The sequence below is a fragment of the Mobula hypostoma genome, chromosome 1, assembly GCF_963921235.1.
Source record: "Mobula hypostoma chromosome 1, sMobHyp1.1, whole genome shotgun sequence".
NCBI classification, from domain to species: domain Eukaryota; kingdom Metazoa; phylum Chordata; class Chondrichthyes; order Myliobatiformes; family Myliobatidae; genus Mobula; species Mobula hypostoma.
In genome coordinates this window covers 95874828-95891293 of record NC_086097.1, presented here as the reverse complement: position 1 = coordinate 95891293, position 16466 = coordinate 95874828, and the positions used below count along the sequence as shown (strand labels likewise).

Genomic DNA, 16466 nt, shown 5'->3' with positions numbered 1-16466 from the left:
TGAGAGATTGAGAGATTGAATCTGTCCTTGAACACTCCTGCCTGTTGGTTGGCACAGGTTTTCAGAGCCCTTGTGAAGGTTCATACTCTTGACAGGTGTTCTGACGTCAGCCTTCGAGACAGAGATCACAGGGTCACCGGATGCTGCAGGGATTCACATAGATGTGGTTTGATTCTCCCTTTCAAATCACGCATAGTGGGTATTCAGCTCAACTGGGAGTGAAGCATCACTGCCATTCATGATGTTAAGTTTTGTGAGAAATAATGGTTTGCAAACTCTACCAAAGCTGAGATGCATCCAATTCCATCTCTAACCTCAATCGGAATTGTTTTACTGCTCTTAATAAAGCCTTCAGTAGGTCACACCTCGACTTCTTGTATGGTTCTGGACCACTGATCTTGAATACCACAGATCTAGCCTCAGCAGTCGACGAATCTCCTGGTTCATCCACGGCTTTTGATTTGGGTGTGACTGATATGTTCTTGAAGGCATACTGTCATCCACACACATTTTGATGAAGTTAGTGTCAACTGTGGCATATTCATTCTGGCTCAAAGATGAATTCCTGAATATTGCCCAGTCCACTGACTCAAAGCAGTCCTGTAAATGCTCCTCTGCCTCCCTTAACCATACCTTCTTGGTCCTCACCAGTGGGTGGCAGTCTTTATCACTGCCTATACACTGGGAGAATATGTACAGACAGGCGATCGAACTTTCCACAGTGTGGGCGTGGGGTGGGATGGTAAGCATTCTTGATGGTGGTGTAACAGTGGTCAAGTGTCTTGGCTCCCCTGGTCCCACAGGTGATATGTTGGTCATAGTTGTTCAGAGACTTCTTTAAGCTGGCCTTATTGAAATCCCCCACAATAATAGGGAAGGCAACAGGGTGCCCTGTTTTGTACCTGTTCACTACAGGGTTTAGCTCCTCCAGACCCTGCCTGATGTTGCCCTGAGGTGGAATGTACACCCCCACCAGGATGATGGCAGAAAAAAAGGACAATATTTGACCACTAGATGTTCCAGTTTGGGTGAGCAGCACTGAGACAGACTGTGCATTGCAATGAGTTAATTATAAAGCATATTCCATCTTCTCTGCCCTGAAAAGACTGAGCTATTCTGCCTTTACAGTGAATGGTGAAGCCATCAAGCTACAGCATTGTGTCCAAAATGGCAGGTATAACCAGATTTCTGTGAGGCAAAGTACACAGCAATCACTGATGTTTCTCTGGTACTGCAATCTTGCTTTGAGGTCTTCAGTTTTATTTTTCAGAGACTGTACATTCACCAGTAGGATAGTCAGGAGTGGGGGGTCTAAAGTCTCTGTGTTTCAATCTTACTTGCAGCACAGCACACGATCCAAGCTTTCTCTTTCTTAAAAGGAAACTGCACATGACCTGAGTCTGTAATCCGGGATCTGTATCGATAGGTTATTTAAATGTCTTATGATGATGTTGCTTACTGAAGAACCCATGGCTGTGACTATGGATTTTAGGTGTAATATTTCTGAAGGGGAATATTTGATGATTCCCATCACAGCTGCAAGAAGCAAGTCACCCCTTATCAGCACCAACTTTCTAAAATAGTAGTAGTATTGGTAGTGTTCTAATTTGTTCTGCATTTCATTTAAATACCTAATTTGTTGCTCAGTTAAATGATTGTTTGTCTTTGCTGTTTTTAACTATTTCCACGAAACTTCAGCTAGTTGGAGCAGCTGCTTAATTTGCTAAAATGTACTAGTCCAGATGTGTCCCACTGTATTTTACAATAATGCAGTGCCGTATTAAGTACTGAATATCCTCCATTTGTAGACAGTTTCTCTTACAGTGGACTGATGAACACTCAGGTCTTTGGAAATGTTTTTGTAGCCTTTTCCAGCTTCATGCATCTCTACAATTATTTTTCTAAGGTCCTCTGAAAGTTGTTTTAATCAAGGCATGGTGCATATAAACAGATCTTTCTTGAGAAGAGCAGGCTCTGTCAGTAACCTGACTTGCTCTTTTTATAGGGCAGGGCACCTCTATAATCTACACCTCCAATCTCAGCTCATTGATTGGAACACCTGACTCCAAATAGCTTTTGTAGAAGGCATTACCCCAGAGGTTCACATGCTTTTTGAACCTGGACTGTGGTTGTTTGAATGGTGTACTCAGTATTGATGGGAAGAAGTGTGATTGTGTCATCTTAACATGTCCGTTGTGGCATGGATGAGGATCAGACCACATTTGTGAGTGGTTGATGCAGAGGACCAGGTGATTGCGAGGGGTTCACAGGAGTTTTCTTGCAACTGTATATATTAAGAAAGTTAAATTAAATAAGTATTGCAAAAAGAGGAAAAAACAGAGTGAGGTTGTGTTCATGCACAACCACTCAGAAACCTGATGGCAGAGGGAAAGAAGCTATTCCTGGATCATTGATTGTGTGTGTCTTCAGGTTCCTGTATCCCCTCCATGATAGTAGCAATGAAAAGAGGGCATGTTCTGGGTGGAGGGAGTCCTTAATAATGAACACCAACTTTTTGAAGCATTGCTTCTTGAAGATGTCCTGGATGCTGTGGAGACTAGTACCCATGATGAAGCTGACTGAGTTTACAAATTTTGTACATTTGTGCATTTTCCCCATGACCCCGTGGTTTTCCTCCAGGTGCTCTGGTTTCTGCTCACATTCCAAAGACAAATGGGTCGGTAGATTAATTGGTCACATGGGTCTAACTGGGTGGCACCCTGTCGCTTTAAACATAGATCAGGCACAGTTCAGGCAGGTACAGAGAAAGCTCCATTGGGGCTACTCCTTCACAATACAAAGTAGATACAACAGAGGTTAGACAGAGTAAAGTTCTCTGTACCCAAGATATGTACAGCACAGATTATGTCCATGGTTAAAATTCCACACTGCTCCCAAAGCATGCTCAGAGAATAATTCCTGCTATCTCATGGTAACATATCTCCCCTTTCTTACCAGCCGTTCTTTGAACTGGTGAGCAAAATGATCAATGGCAGTGATTATGGTAGTGGATACTAACAAGACAAAATTTTCTCCTTACTTTCTCATCTTCTTGTAGTAGTGGACAGATTTCCTTTGTCTCATCCATCAAACACATTTCTTTCACAGCATATCCGCTGACACAGTATGCATCGTATCCCACACCAATCAGCAGTGAACAGAGTAAGGTGCTGAAGTCAAAGCAGTTTCCTTTTTGATGTTTCAGGACAGTGGTTGGAGAAAACAAATAATCTGGCTGTTAGAAACGGTAAATTAAATTAAGCCTTGACTTAAACACAGTGAAACCAACAGTATAACATTCTGCAAAATAAATGCCAGACTCAGACCGCAGCGATTTTTTCTATTTTTTCATTATGAATCTCAGCAAAAGCCAAATTATAGACTGACTAGAGGTAATATAACACAAATATTATCCACTTTGCTTATACTTGTAGCACTTCCTAAATTATAAGAAAGAACTAATATTTTTCATAACTCCAAGATGTTTCAAAGTGCCATGAAAGAACAAATCCATAAGCACACTGGAAATAGGAGCAGGTATAGGCCATGCATTTCCTCAGAACAGACCACCATACAGTAAGCTCATGAAGGATCTAACAGTTTGGCCTCAACTCCACTTTCCTGCTTAATTCCCACTATTGCTGATTTTCCCTGTCATCCACAAAGCAGTTCGAGCTGCCGAGGTACAATGTCCGTTGAGGTTGTGGCTCAGGCTTAATTGTTTTTTAGGTTCATAGGAATGATTTTGGAGACAGAACAGGGGGTTAGGAATCAGGTTAGGGTTTAGGTCTGGAGATGTCGGCGTGTTAGAGGTCAGGCTGGAGTTCAGGTTGCAGAGCTCTGCATTCAAAGGCCAGGGATCCCCATGTTTAGATGTCAGGTTGGCAAGCGCTGCGGATGAAAGCCAGTGAGAATGAGGGTTGACAACTGCGCCCCCCCTCCCCCCAGTTAGTAAGCTCCCCTAGGTCAGTGGGTCCTGTGGACAGAAGGCACAAAGGCTGATGATCCCTTGGGTTGATGAAATGGCAAGTCTGGTGTTCAGGGTCCCATGATCAGCGAGTCCTGGGATCAATTACCAAAAAATCAAAGCCCAAAGGATGAAGACAGAAGTTAGCAAGTCCGGAAGCCAAGCCAAAGCCTGATGGCTGAAGTCCTGGGTCTGTGAGTCTGTGAACCCACTGGGGAAGTCAGAAGCCCAATGTCTGCGTGTCTGTGAATTGGCTGGAAGTGGCTATTCTTAGAGTTTGAAGCCTATCTCTGCGTGTGACTGGAAGGGAGGAAATGAGCTTGTTTTGCTATTTGTTCATTTCCATTGATGTTGCCAGACCTGCAGAGTTCCTCCAGCATTTTCTGTGTGTTGCTTTGGATTTCCAACATCTGTAGAATTTCTTGTGTTTATGTTTTGCAGTTGTTGCTTGTGTTGTTCTGCTGAGTACTGCGGGAATACTTATGTTGGCACCGGAATGTGTGGCAATACTTGTGGGCTGCCCTCAGCATATCCTTGGGTTTTGTTGGTCGTTAACACAAACAACACATTTCTCTGGATGTTTTGATGTATGTGATAATGAATCTGAACCTGAATCTACCTCAGCCTCAAATATACCTGGCGACACATCAGCAGTCTTTTGGTTTGAGAAAAAAAAATCATGCCTTTCTTACTTAGGTACCGAATGAAGTACTTTAGAACTATGTTCAAACCTTCATAAACAGCAACAATTACATATTGAATTAATCAATTTCATATTAAGAAGCCTTTCCTGCTTGTATCAGAACAGGCCTGTTTTTCTCAGTTTTTCACAGGTGTTGCCTCCCTACTTGGTATTTCCAGCACTTTTTTTTCCCCTCAGAGTTCCTGCACTTGAATATACCAGCAATTATTTTCTCTCCCTATCCACCCTATCAGCCTCCGCATCCAGCACATAATTCTCCATAACTTTCGCCGTCTCCGTCGGGATCCCTCAACCAAGCATATCTTTCCTTAACCCCCCCTGCCCAACTTTACGCTTTCCATAGGGATCGTTCTCTACGCGACTCCTTTGTCTATCCGTCCCTCCCCAATGATCTCCCTCCTGGAACTTATCCTTGCAAGTGGAGTAAGTGCCACACCTACCCCTACACCTCCTTCCTCACTACCATTCAGGGATCCAAACAGTCCTCATAGGTGATGCGGCACTTCACCTGTGAATCTGTTGGGGTCATCCACTGTACTCAGTGCTCCCATTGTGGCCTCCTGTATATTGGTGAGACCTGACATAAACTGGGAGACTGTTTTGCTGAGCACCTATGTTCCATCTGCCAGAAAATGTGGGATCTCCCTGTGGCCACCTATTTCAATTCTACTTTCCATTTCCATTCTGACACGTCAGTTCATGGCCTCCTCTACTGTTGTGATGAGGCCACACTCAGGATGGAGGAGCAACACCTCATACTCTGTCTTGGTAACCTCCAGCCTGATGGCAGGAACACTGATTTCTCGAACTTCTGGTAAATGCACCCCACCCTAAGCTTCTCCTTCACCATTCCCTATTCCCATTATCTCCTTAGCTGCCCATCACCTCCCTCTAGTGCTCCTCCCACTTCTCTTTCTTCCAAGGCCTTCTGTCCTCGCCTATCAGATTCCTCTTCTACAACCCTTTAACTCTTTCTCCAATTGACTTCCTAACTCTTTGCTTCATCACTCCCCCTCTCCTGGTTTCACCTTGTACTTCTGCCTCTCCTCTGCCCATTTTCTTACTCTGACTTCTAATCTCTTTTTTCCAGTCCTGATGAATGGTCTCAGCTTGAAATGTCAGCTGTTAGCTCTTTTCCATAGATGCTGCCTGTCCTGCTGAGTTCCTCCAGCATTTTATCCTTGGGCTAAGTAGCCACGTCAATGAAATATTTAAGATATGTTATGAAGGAGACATGAGTGACCTTTTGCCCTGACTTCATTCAATCATTCTACCCCATGCTCTTGAAGTCTCCTGGAACATCAGTCCTGTCATATGTCTATCACCAAAATTCTTGCTATTTCATTTATGTAAGGTTCACTTCCAAAGCTGAAAATTATTGGCCATCACCAACTTCCCTTAAATCATGACTTCCTACTTTAGAGGTTAGTTTAGAGTTAACTATTTTGCTGTGTTTCTGAGTAAAATAAAGGAAGGATGACAGATGCTCTTTTCAAACAGATGTTGGTAAACCTGAGAGGTGAAGACCCTTCTCCTTGACCGTTTATTGGTGAAGACCTATTTAGCTCACTCTTTTTGATCAAACTGCTCAGAACTCTCCCTCTAAATGGTAGAATCAATGAAAAGGGGTGAATCTAACTGTTAGAAACCTTGGAGCTGGAGTGACTAGACATTGTATTACTACTGTAATGCAAAATTACTCACCACATCTGTGACAGGATCTAATGAATCCACTATTAGAAAGTCAGAAACAAACTCTGCACACCCTTTCCAAGTGTATAGTTCCTTGTGGTTCGTTAAAGTAGGGCGAAGAGTGGTGCTAACAAACTTCTGTTGACAATTAAGAAAATTAATATTTTAGCATTGGTATCACCTCTTAATTAGAATAATAAATATCATTAGCACATACATAGGTTGGTTTACAATTTACATTATTTCAATTCTACTTCCCATTTCCATTCTGACATGTCAGTCCATGGCCTCCTTTACTATCGTGATGCGGCCTCACTCAGGTTGGAGGAGCAACACCTCATATTCTGTCTCGGTAACCTCCAGCCTGATGGCATGAACATCGATTGTTTACTCTTTTCCATAGATTTTGCCTAGTCTGCTGATCTTCTCCAACATTTTGATCCATTATGACTCAGTCTACCCTTGGCCAGAGTGTCTGTTAACTCATGACAAAGTGTTCATTCCATAGCTGGCTAGAGTATTTGTTCTATCCTTGGACACAGCACTCCCATCTCACCTTGGCCAGAGTGCTGTCTAGTCACGCAGGACCCCCAGTCTACCCATGACAAGACCTCATCAATCTCATTAGAAACAACATTTTTTTCCAGAAGAATAACCTCAAACTACCATGCACAGAGACTACATATTGCCAAGAGAGCCATTTTTGTCACTGACCAGGGAGCATAGTTCCACACCTTTCTGTCTGCTAGGAACATATTACCGAGCCTTGCCAGAGAATTCATCCTGTGCATGAACTTAGAGCTAAATCCAGTCATAACCAAGAATTTTACCCAGAAAAATATACAAATTGATCTACATGCCACGTAATTAGGACTCTGCCTTCAGTGGCTAAGACCTCTGAAGCTGTATTCCATGTCTCTGCACAAACTTGCACTCCTCAGTTATATTGTAGCCACTACTTCCTCAGAAGTCTACAGAGATCTGACATGTCATCAAAAACCTTGGCAAACTTCTATAGATGTGTAGTGGAAAGTGTGCTGATTGGCCGCATTACGGCCTGGTATGGAAACACCAATGTCTTTGAGCGGAAAATCCTACAAAAGGTAGTGGATTCAGCCCAATAAATCACAGGTAAAGCCCTCCCAATAATTGAGCACATCTACATGAAACGTTACCATAGAAAAGCAGCATCCATCATCAAAGATCCTCAGCACACAGGCCATGCTCTTTTCTTGATGCTGCCATCAGGTAGAAGATACAAGTACCTCAGGACTCACACCACCAGGTTCAAGAACAATTCCTACTCCTCAATCATCAAACTCTTGAACAAAAGGGGATAACTGCACTCATTCTATTTCTGGTGTGCCCACAACCAATGGCCTCACTTTAAGGACTGTTTATCTTGTTATTTCATGTTATTTCATACTCGTTATTTATTGCTATTTATTTATATTTGCATTTGCACAATTTGTTGTTCATTGGTCCTGCTTACAGTTATTGTCCTATAAATTTGCTAAATATGTCCGCAGGAAGAAGAATCTCAGGGTTATATGCAGTGACATGTATGCACTCTGATAATAAATTTTACTTTGAACTTTGTACATCCATTCGTTCCTCATAACTTTGTTGTAATTATATTCCACTGCAGCTCCCTGAATGAAAATGATCAAAGAGCAGATTCTCAAAACACTGTAAATAACTAAGAAATATAAATTAATAGCTAACTTCAACCCTTCTTTCAGCCTGATCCCTTTACACATGATTCCTCTATACCCCAAAAATCCACCTATTTTGGCCTGATATGTACCAACATCCATTGTTCTCTGGATAGAGAATCTCTGACATTCATAACCCTGGGAGAAGAAATTCCTTATCTGAATTTTAAATGACAACCAATATCCAATAACAATGCTCCCTAGTTCTAGGTTTTCCTACTTCAGGGAAATATCCTAATAGCATCTTCTCCAAAATCACCCTTCAGAATCTTCTTTCCCTGTTTAAATGGATCTGTTTTATGCTGAAGAGAATAGTACAATAAAGAAAGCATGAAAACATCACAAGAACACCACACCATTTTCTCAAGAATTAATATGGCAGTACCACATCTCTAACCTGTCCATTTTGATAAAAATCTTTAGCCTGTGCCTTTAACTTCAGGTTTGCACCTCAGAAGCTGCCAGTTATGGCTGAACGGTTTCCCACATATCTTGTGTTGATCATCATCAGAGAACACATTCAGTGAGGGAATAATTCTTTAATCAGAAAAATACCTTTTGGACTATTATCAGAATGTTACAGAATAGCAAGGTTCTGACGCAACCACTTACTACCCAGAAAGGTTGAGAAATTAAGCTGGAAACATAATTTAATGATATGTTGCTTGTAAGGGAAAAAGGAAAAGAATTCACAGTCATTTAGTAGGAGGTGAGAGATCAGTAAGGGCTATTGTCCTGTGCTACTAGAGTCATAAGGTAATTAACTATGTTGCTCTGGGGATCGTTTTTACACATTTGGTAATCAAGAATTGCACTTCCAAAGGTAAATTTAAAACAAAGAGGAAATCATTCATGAAATTTTAATATATGGGAGATATTGAACATTGGATGGATTATAAAATTGACTCCCTTTTCCCACAAGATCTAGCTTGCTCATCCTTTTACTTTTCAAATTTTTGTAGTGCTTCTCTACTGCCAGGCTGGCAATGTGATTGTCCTGGTATCTCCAGGAATTGATGTTTAATCTCTGGAACACTGCTGAGTTCAAGCCAGTAAAATAAAGTTATAGACACAATAAACTTGGAGCCTTTGTTAATATTTCTGAATGTAGTAAAAACAACTTATTTATCTACTGCCATGAACAAAATGCCCCAAAACACTTCATAGAAAACCAAGCTAGATGAAGGCAGATATCCAAAAACATGTTCAAAAAAGTAGATTTTAAAGATTAGCTGAAAGAAGGAAAGATATATAGGCGTAGAGAAGATTATAGATAGAATTCAAGAATTTAGAGCTATGACAGCTGTAGACATGAACACCACTGGTGGAGAAAATAAATTAGCATATGCTCAAAACAGCTCTGAGAGAGGTTCAAAAGGTTCAAAGATTAATCTTATTATCAAAGTATACAACTTTGGAATTCTTCAATTCTACAAGTAGCCATGAAACCAAGAAAGAAAAGAAAGGCAACTCGATCATCAATCCCCAAATCCCACCTTCCTGGGAAAAAAATGAACAAAAATGGAACAGGTCATTCAACCCCCAAATCCATCCCCCCCCCACAGAAAAACCAGGCAAAACAAATCAGGCACATCAACACCCAAATCCCCTTCCCCGCACAAAAAAAACAAACAAAAATGGAACAGGCACATCAACCCCCCAAATTTCCCTTCCCCACAAAAAATATGAGAAGATTGGGTGAACACAGAATATAAAAAGTATAAGCCTGAAAAATAGAGTCTATTGTCCAAAATCCAAATCCAAAACACAGTAAAAATCTGGACAATGCTCTCTGGGCCCAGACGCAGCAGCAGGCTCTTCCCTCTCCGGTACAGAGCAACCGATCAAAAGACAGGCAGCCGGCGGTCACCCTCTGCACTTGCTCCGATGCTTCAAAATCCCTCATCACTTTAATCGGTGAACAATGGGAGCTTTAATCAGCAAAATGGAGCCAAGCATTGGCTCGTGCCCTGTCCTGCAGCTTGCCTGTTACGAGTTCTGCGCACGCTGCCTCTTGGAATCAAGGACTGAAGCCAACCAGTGTAAGTCTACAGATACAAGGATGATAGATGTAGTAAAACACAAAATGTTGGAGAAACTCAGCAGGTCAGGCAGTATCTGCAGAAGGAAAGGTCCTGATGAAGGGTCTCGGCCCTGTTATTATCAGAGAATAAACGTCAACTATCTATTCCTCCCCATAAATGAGGCCTAACCTGCTGAGTTCCTCCAGCATTGTGTATGTGTTACTCTGGATTCCCAGTATCTGCAGAATCTCCTGTATAGATGATAGATGAGTGGGATTTGGCGTAAGTTTGGACAGTGGCAGCAGGGAATTTTCTTTGAGGTTTGATGCTGATGAATTGATTTAAAATTGTAAACAGATTGAATAGAGACTCACACAAGTTATTCCTCCTCACTATTTTCTGCAACAAATTACATCTGTTAATTGTCTGCCCACTCAACAATCCTTTCTAAGTCTACTTTCTCCTCATTGTTGACTACATTTTATCCACAAATTGAGAAGTGTTACCCACATGTCTGAGTAATACTTCAATAAAGGTCATCCTCAAGACCGACCCCTGGGGAACACATTGAAAACATGCAGGGTCTAAAGTGTCAACCATCTCTCTGCCTCCATAGCTGCCACCTGACCAGCTGAGTTGCTCCAGCAATTTATTTACTACAACTGTTTGCTCTTGTCCTTTAAGCCAATTTCCTAAATGCAATACTAGTGATCTTTTAATTTCAAATTATCAATTTTGCTAATCAGCCTATTGCATAAAACTCTATCAAACACCTCCGTAAGATCCATGTAGACTATATTTAAAGAATGAAGCTTATTCCCTTCAGCAACCTTTTATAATATCTCATCAACATAATTCAGCTGTATGAAGTTGGCCCAACATATTTGCCTTTAGCGGATCCATGTCCGTTCATTTTTATTAACTCAAACTATTCCAAGTAATAATTAACATTCTGGCTGACAACAGTTTTGAAAAACATTCCCACAACCAGCATCAATCTGAAAGGTGTGTAGTTACCTGGCATGCCATTTCCTACCTTTTCAAACAAAGCGTTACACTTGCCATTCTCTGACATCTCCCCGAGGAAGATTGTAACAAGCTTTTTTCACATTTTACCACAATCTATGATTTGTACCTCTTCTTTATCAATTTTACTCCATTTAGTATTTCTGCTGTCTTCCCTCCTCATGAGATTGACAAGAATCCTCTTTTTTAAATTTCTATTTTGCATTTTGGGTACCATTATCAAGGTAAAATAGAAGTCACAAGTTTCGGAGATGAAGCTGCAGTTGCCTGGGTGAACAAATGCTGTACATTTTGCATGTGGACTACATTGCAGTCAAGATCATTACAAGGTACTCATCAGGCTCTTAAACAAAAGGGAATAACTACATTCTTTTAAGGACTCTTTTAACTTGTTATTTCATGCTCATTATTTATTGCTATCTATTTATATCTGCATTTACAGTTTGTTGTCCATTGATCCTGTTTTACAGTTACTGTTCTATAGATTTGCTAAGTATGCTCACAGAAAAGGTACCTGTGGGTTGTATGTAGTGACATGTATGTACTCAGATAATAAATTTTACTTTGACTTTGACTTTTAGTATTCTAAGTATGGTTTCTGTATTTGCAAAAATCACCTTATTTCTTCCTAATTAGCCCCAGTTCTCCTCTTATTACCATTTACTATTTACTATATGCCTCCTGAATTCCCTTCATGTTAACTGTCATTCTCTTTGCAAACTCTCTACTTATTTTACTTTCATCTTCATTTCTCCACTCAGCTTGTTATATTCAGCTTAGTTCTCAATGGAATTACAGGTCCACAATCCCTTCCTTATCCGAAATTCTGAAATCCAAAAAGCTCCGAAAACCGAAGTTTTTTTTGCCGACAACTGACGTCACTCAGGTGTGACGTGGTAGCACTAACAGAGGCTGCCAAACGTCAGTTGTGGTTCAGTGCTCGTACTGGTTACACGTGCATTTGCTATTCGCTGATATTTTGTGTTCACTGTTGACTTTGTGTTTAATTTCACTGTGAAAATGTCAAAAAGAGCTGCAGATACCCCTATGGGAAACAATGAGAAAAAGAGAAGGAAGCATCTATCATTATCAATAATGCAGAAAGTGGAGTTATTGCAGAAGCTTGATCGTGGTGTGTCTGTGTGGCGTCTTACTGAAGAATATGGTGTTGGAACTACCACTGTATATGATTTAAAGAAACAGAAAGACAAGTTACTGAAGTTTTATAGTGACAGTGACGTTCTACATCTATTCCAATAAGTGTCATTTACCACATGTTTGATTCAGTTCGTTTGAAGCTGCATATTTTTATAGAACAGTACAGCATGGTTCAGGCCCTTCGGCCCACAATGTTGTGCTGACCCTCAAAGCCTGCCTCACATATAACCCCCCCAACTTAAATTCCTCCATATACCTGTCTAGTAGTCTCTTCAATTTCATTAGTGTATCTGCCTCCACCACTGACTCAGGCAGTGCATTCCTCGCACCAACCACTCTCTGAGTAAAAAACCTTCCTCTCATATCCCCCTTGAACTTCCCACCCCTTATCTTAAAGCCATGTCCTCTTGTATTGAGCAGTGGTGCCCTGGGGAAGAGGCGCTGGCTGTCCACTCTTCCTCTTAATATCTTGTATACCTCTATCATGTCTCCTCTCATTCTCCTTCTCTCCAGAGAGTAAAGCCCTAGCTTCCTTAGTCTCTGATCATAATGCATACTCTCTAAACCAGGCAGCCTCCTAGTAAATCTCCTCTGTACCCTTTCCAATGCTTCCATATCCCTCCAATAGTGAGGCAACCAGAACTTCATGTTTTATCGAATTTCTTTTCTTGTCTTTATTCCCTAAACAATACAGTATAACAACTACTTACATAGCATTTACATTGTATTAGGTATTATAAGTAATCTAGAGATGATTTAAAGTATACGTGTTATATGGTTATATGGGAGGATGTGCGTAGGTCCAGAGCTCCACTGGGCCCTAAAGTCCACCGCACTGATACAGGTTAAATAAGGGACTTGTGCATACGTGTTTTTTGGTATCCACGGGGTGTCCTGGAACCAATAAGGAGGGATTCTGAAATCTGAAAAATTCTGAATTCTGAAATGCAACTGGCCCCAAGAATTTCAGATAAGGGATTGTGGACCTGTATTCACTTGGCATTATTTTTAACAGTATTTCAGTCTCCCACTTTGTCATCCATCAGGCTCTATCCAAATCGCTTCTATTCCTGACCTTTGAAGGATATCCCCTCTTTCAAGCACTACAGTATCCATTTTAGTTGGTACTGACCCCACACCATTTTTTATTTCCTTTTGCTATCTTTATTGCTACTTTGTATCCTGGAATACTAAGTGCATGATACTGATATTATTTTTGAACAGTGTTTCAGTTATTGCAATTATATCATAATCTAAAATAACTACTGTATCTTATTAAACTAAAGAACGATATTTCTGTGTTGATGTTCACACCTTCCAAATTTTGGGATTCCTTGTAGTCATTGGTTAGTCAGCTCCCATCTTATAATGTGATGTCTTCCCTATTGCAATTTAACTTCTACTTTCCTTTGTGCAGCTCTGCTTTTCTACCTCTCCCTGATCATGTTCATTTCCTGTAGCAATAGGGAGTTGCAGGAGTTGTTAGCACCGGAAGGTTACTTATTGCTCTCTCACCTGCTCAAGTCAAGAAATTGATAGAGAAGTGACCGATATTGTCCTTTCTCTGAATCTGTCCGTCAAGAAAAGCTAAGTTGTGACTGCCAAGAAGTGTTGTAGGTTGTCTCATGACCATGTGATTTAGGAGAGATCTAAACTTTCCTTTTGCGTCTGGAATATGTACCTTTTCTGGGACTCTTCTTGGTTTTCCTTCCTTCTTACCTCTGTATGTTCCTCTAGTTCCATATATCTACACTCCTGGACATTTGAGCATCCACAAATGTAATTGTTCCAATTGGCAGATATGCCTACTGTTACCATGCCTGTGTGTTCTGGAATTTACTCCTTAAATCCCTCAGCCTCTTTCTATTCATTTGACGCAATGAAGAGATATCATCCTTGATCTTTTAGTCATCTGTCCTCTTAATTCCTTAAATGGTTTTTAGCTTCAAAGTAATCCTTTTAAGTACTTTGACATTTTGCTACATTAAGGCTGCTATAAAAACACAGAGTTACAGTTGTTCTTCTTTCTTATATATGGGTCCATATACACCCTATCCTCGTTATATGCGTCTTCAAATTATGCGGATTCACAGTTATGCGAGGAACCTATTTCTACCAACGTCTCGTTGTATGCATCCAAAACTCACAGTTATGTGAGGAGCACTGCCTTCCCGCCAATACAAGTCACGTGCACATACTTCACAGTCTCACTGTTGGAATGAGAAGCACCGCTTTCCCGCCAATACAAGTCAGGTGCACGCGCTTCACAATCTGTCTCCAGCCACTCTCGCATTGGTTTTGGCAAGGTGTGGATGCGCGATCTTAACCTTCTGTTGGTTTTACCTACGGTGCAGTGATTTTGAACTTGAAATATTTAACTATGCCTCCTAAGTGTCCGATGTCATGTCCTGGAAATTATAAACAGCGCGGCATCAGCTGAAGGAAACACAGCTCTGGGACGCCACTGCTGGGAACAGAATCTTGCCTTTAAAGTTCTTTTGTTGCTTGACAATGCGCCAGCCCATCCTAAACATTTGGACAGCATTCATCCTAACATAATAGTGCATTTCCTGCTGCCTAGCACAACATCGCTGATTCAACCACTCAACCGGTGTAATCCACATTCAAGGCGCTTTTTTTTTCACAGCGAACTATCTCTCAGATGCTGCAAGCAACAGACGATTTTGAAAATCCCGGGAGTCTACCAATGGTGAGGAAATGGTGGAAGTCAGAACACTTGGCACAAATGGCGATGGACATGGACCCACGTTTAGAATGGAGTCAGCACTTCAGTCATTCCCTGCCGTCAACCCTTCTTCCCTACAAGCAAATTTAAAACAAAATGCTGCCAAGCAAACAACCTTCACCACTTTATTCAAATCGGTGTCATCTCCTGCTACCGGCAGTTCTAAGAGTTCTGTGAGTCTTCCTTCACCCCTTGCTGTGCTTGATATGATCCTGACAACAGTAACCATCCACCTTATCTGTGTAAAGCTGCCCGACACCACAACAACCACTCATCTCCCGGAGCGAACACACCTGCCACTATTGGTGAGTACTGTACACCCTCGGATGCTCACTTTCTATGATTTATTACATTGAATATTACCTTAAATTGATGAAATATAATACAAATGTTGTCTTGTAGTACTGCTTTTGTGTCGTATTGGTATGAAAATGTGAATAAATTACAGATAAAACATATTTAGGAAGCCCTCTGGAACGCATCCCTATTTCCATTATGGAATTTCACATTATGCATCAACTTCGAGGAACATATCCCCTGCATATAATGAGGATAGGGTGTATTGGATTAATAGGAAATTCATTTGCCTCTATGCTGAGCTTTTGGACAATTCTCCCGATATGGTAATCTGTGAGAAGTTTGCCTGAGCCTAAACTCAGTACCTAGTTCTATGTTGAGTAGACCATCCATTTTATTTCTTTTCTGTTTTGATGAAGCAATTTTAATATTATACATACAGTAGCTGAACAGGCATTTGACAGTAAACTGCATTGCAGGGGATCTGGAGGAACACTGATGCCAAAATCAGTAAGGCAACCAAATTTTATACCTTAGTGTAAATCAGTGAACCAGATGGGGTTTTATGACAATCAGGTAGCTTCAAGGGCATTATTAATGGAAGTAGCTTAAATATTTTTAAAAAATACTAGATTTATTTAAGCGACACATACAAAATGCTGGAAGAACCTTAAGTTCCTCCACCATTTTGTGTGTGTTGTTTGGATTTCCAGCATCTGCAGATTTTCTCTTGTTTGTGACTAAATTTATTTAATTAACTAAATTGAACTCCACAACTATGATGGAATCTGAACATGCAGTAACTCAGCCACTGTTTCCACTATTCAACCTGCAGCTAATTAAATGTTTACACCTGTTCATCAATCACAAATCTAAGTACTGGATGTTTGGCCTAGGTGACAACATGTCTTTAAGCAGCAGTAACTTTTGTGGTGATTCCGAAATGAGCCTCTCCCTCAATGAACTGGTTCTCAAATAGGAAGCATATTAAATATTAATGTAATAAAAACAGATACAACACTTGATTTTAGCAAAAAGAACAAAAAGCAGCAGGCATGTGCTTCCAAACAAGAGCAAATCTGCAGATGCTGGAAATTTGAAAAACGCACACAAAATGCTGGAGGAACTCAGCAGACCA

At 40.9% G+C, this 16466-nt stretch overlaps 1 protein-coding gene across 2 annotated transcripts in view; it reads right to left on the bottom strand.

Moving 5' to 3' along the window:
* Positions 1–16466, bottom strand: part of ccdc135 (coiled-coil domain containing 135) — a 104106-nt gene that overhangs the window by 62764 nt on the left and 24876 nt on the right. Inside the window, exons 1-3 of one of the 2 annotated variants that reach the window (XM_063074061.1) lie at positions 7538–7604; positions 6375–6500; positions 3041–3235 (exon numbers count right to left, since the gene is read on the bottom strand). In XM_063074061.1, coding sequence (XP_062930131.1) covers positions 3041–3235; positions 6375–6500; positions 7538–7585 — 369 coding nt within the window. In that variant the 5' untranslated portion in view covers positions 7586–7604. Of the gene's footprint in view, positions 1–3040; positions 3236–6374; positions 6501–7537; positions 7605–16466 lie in introns of those variants that run through there. The other variant, XM_063073973.1, reaches the window with a different exon arrangement.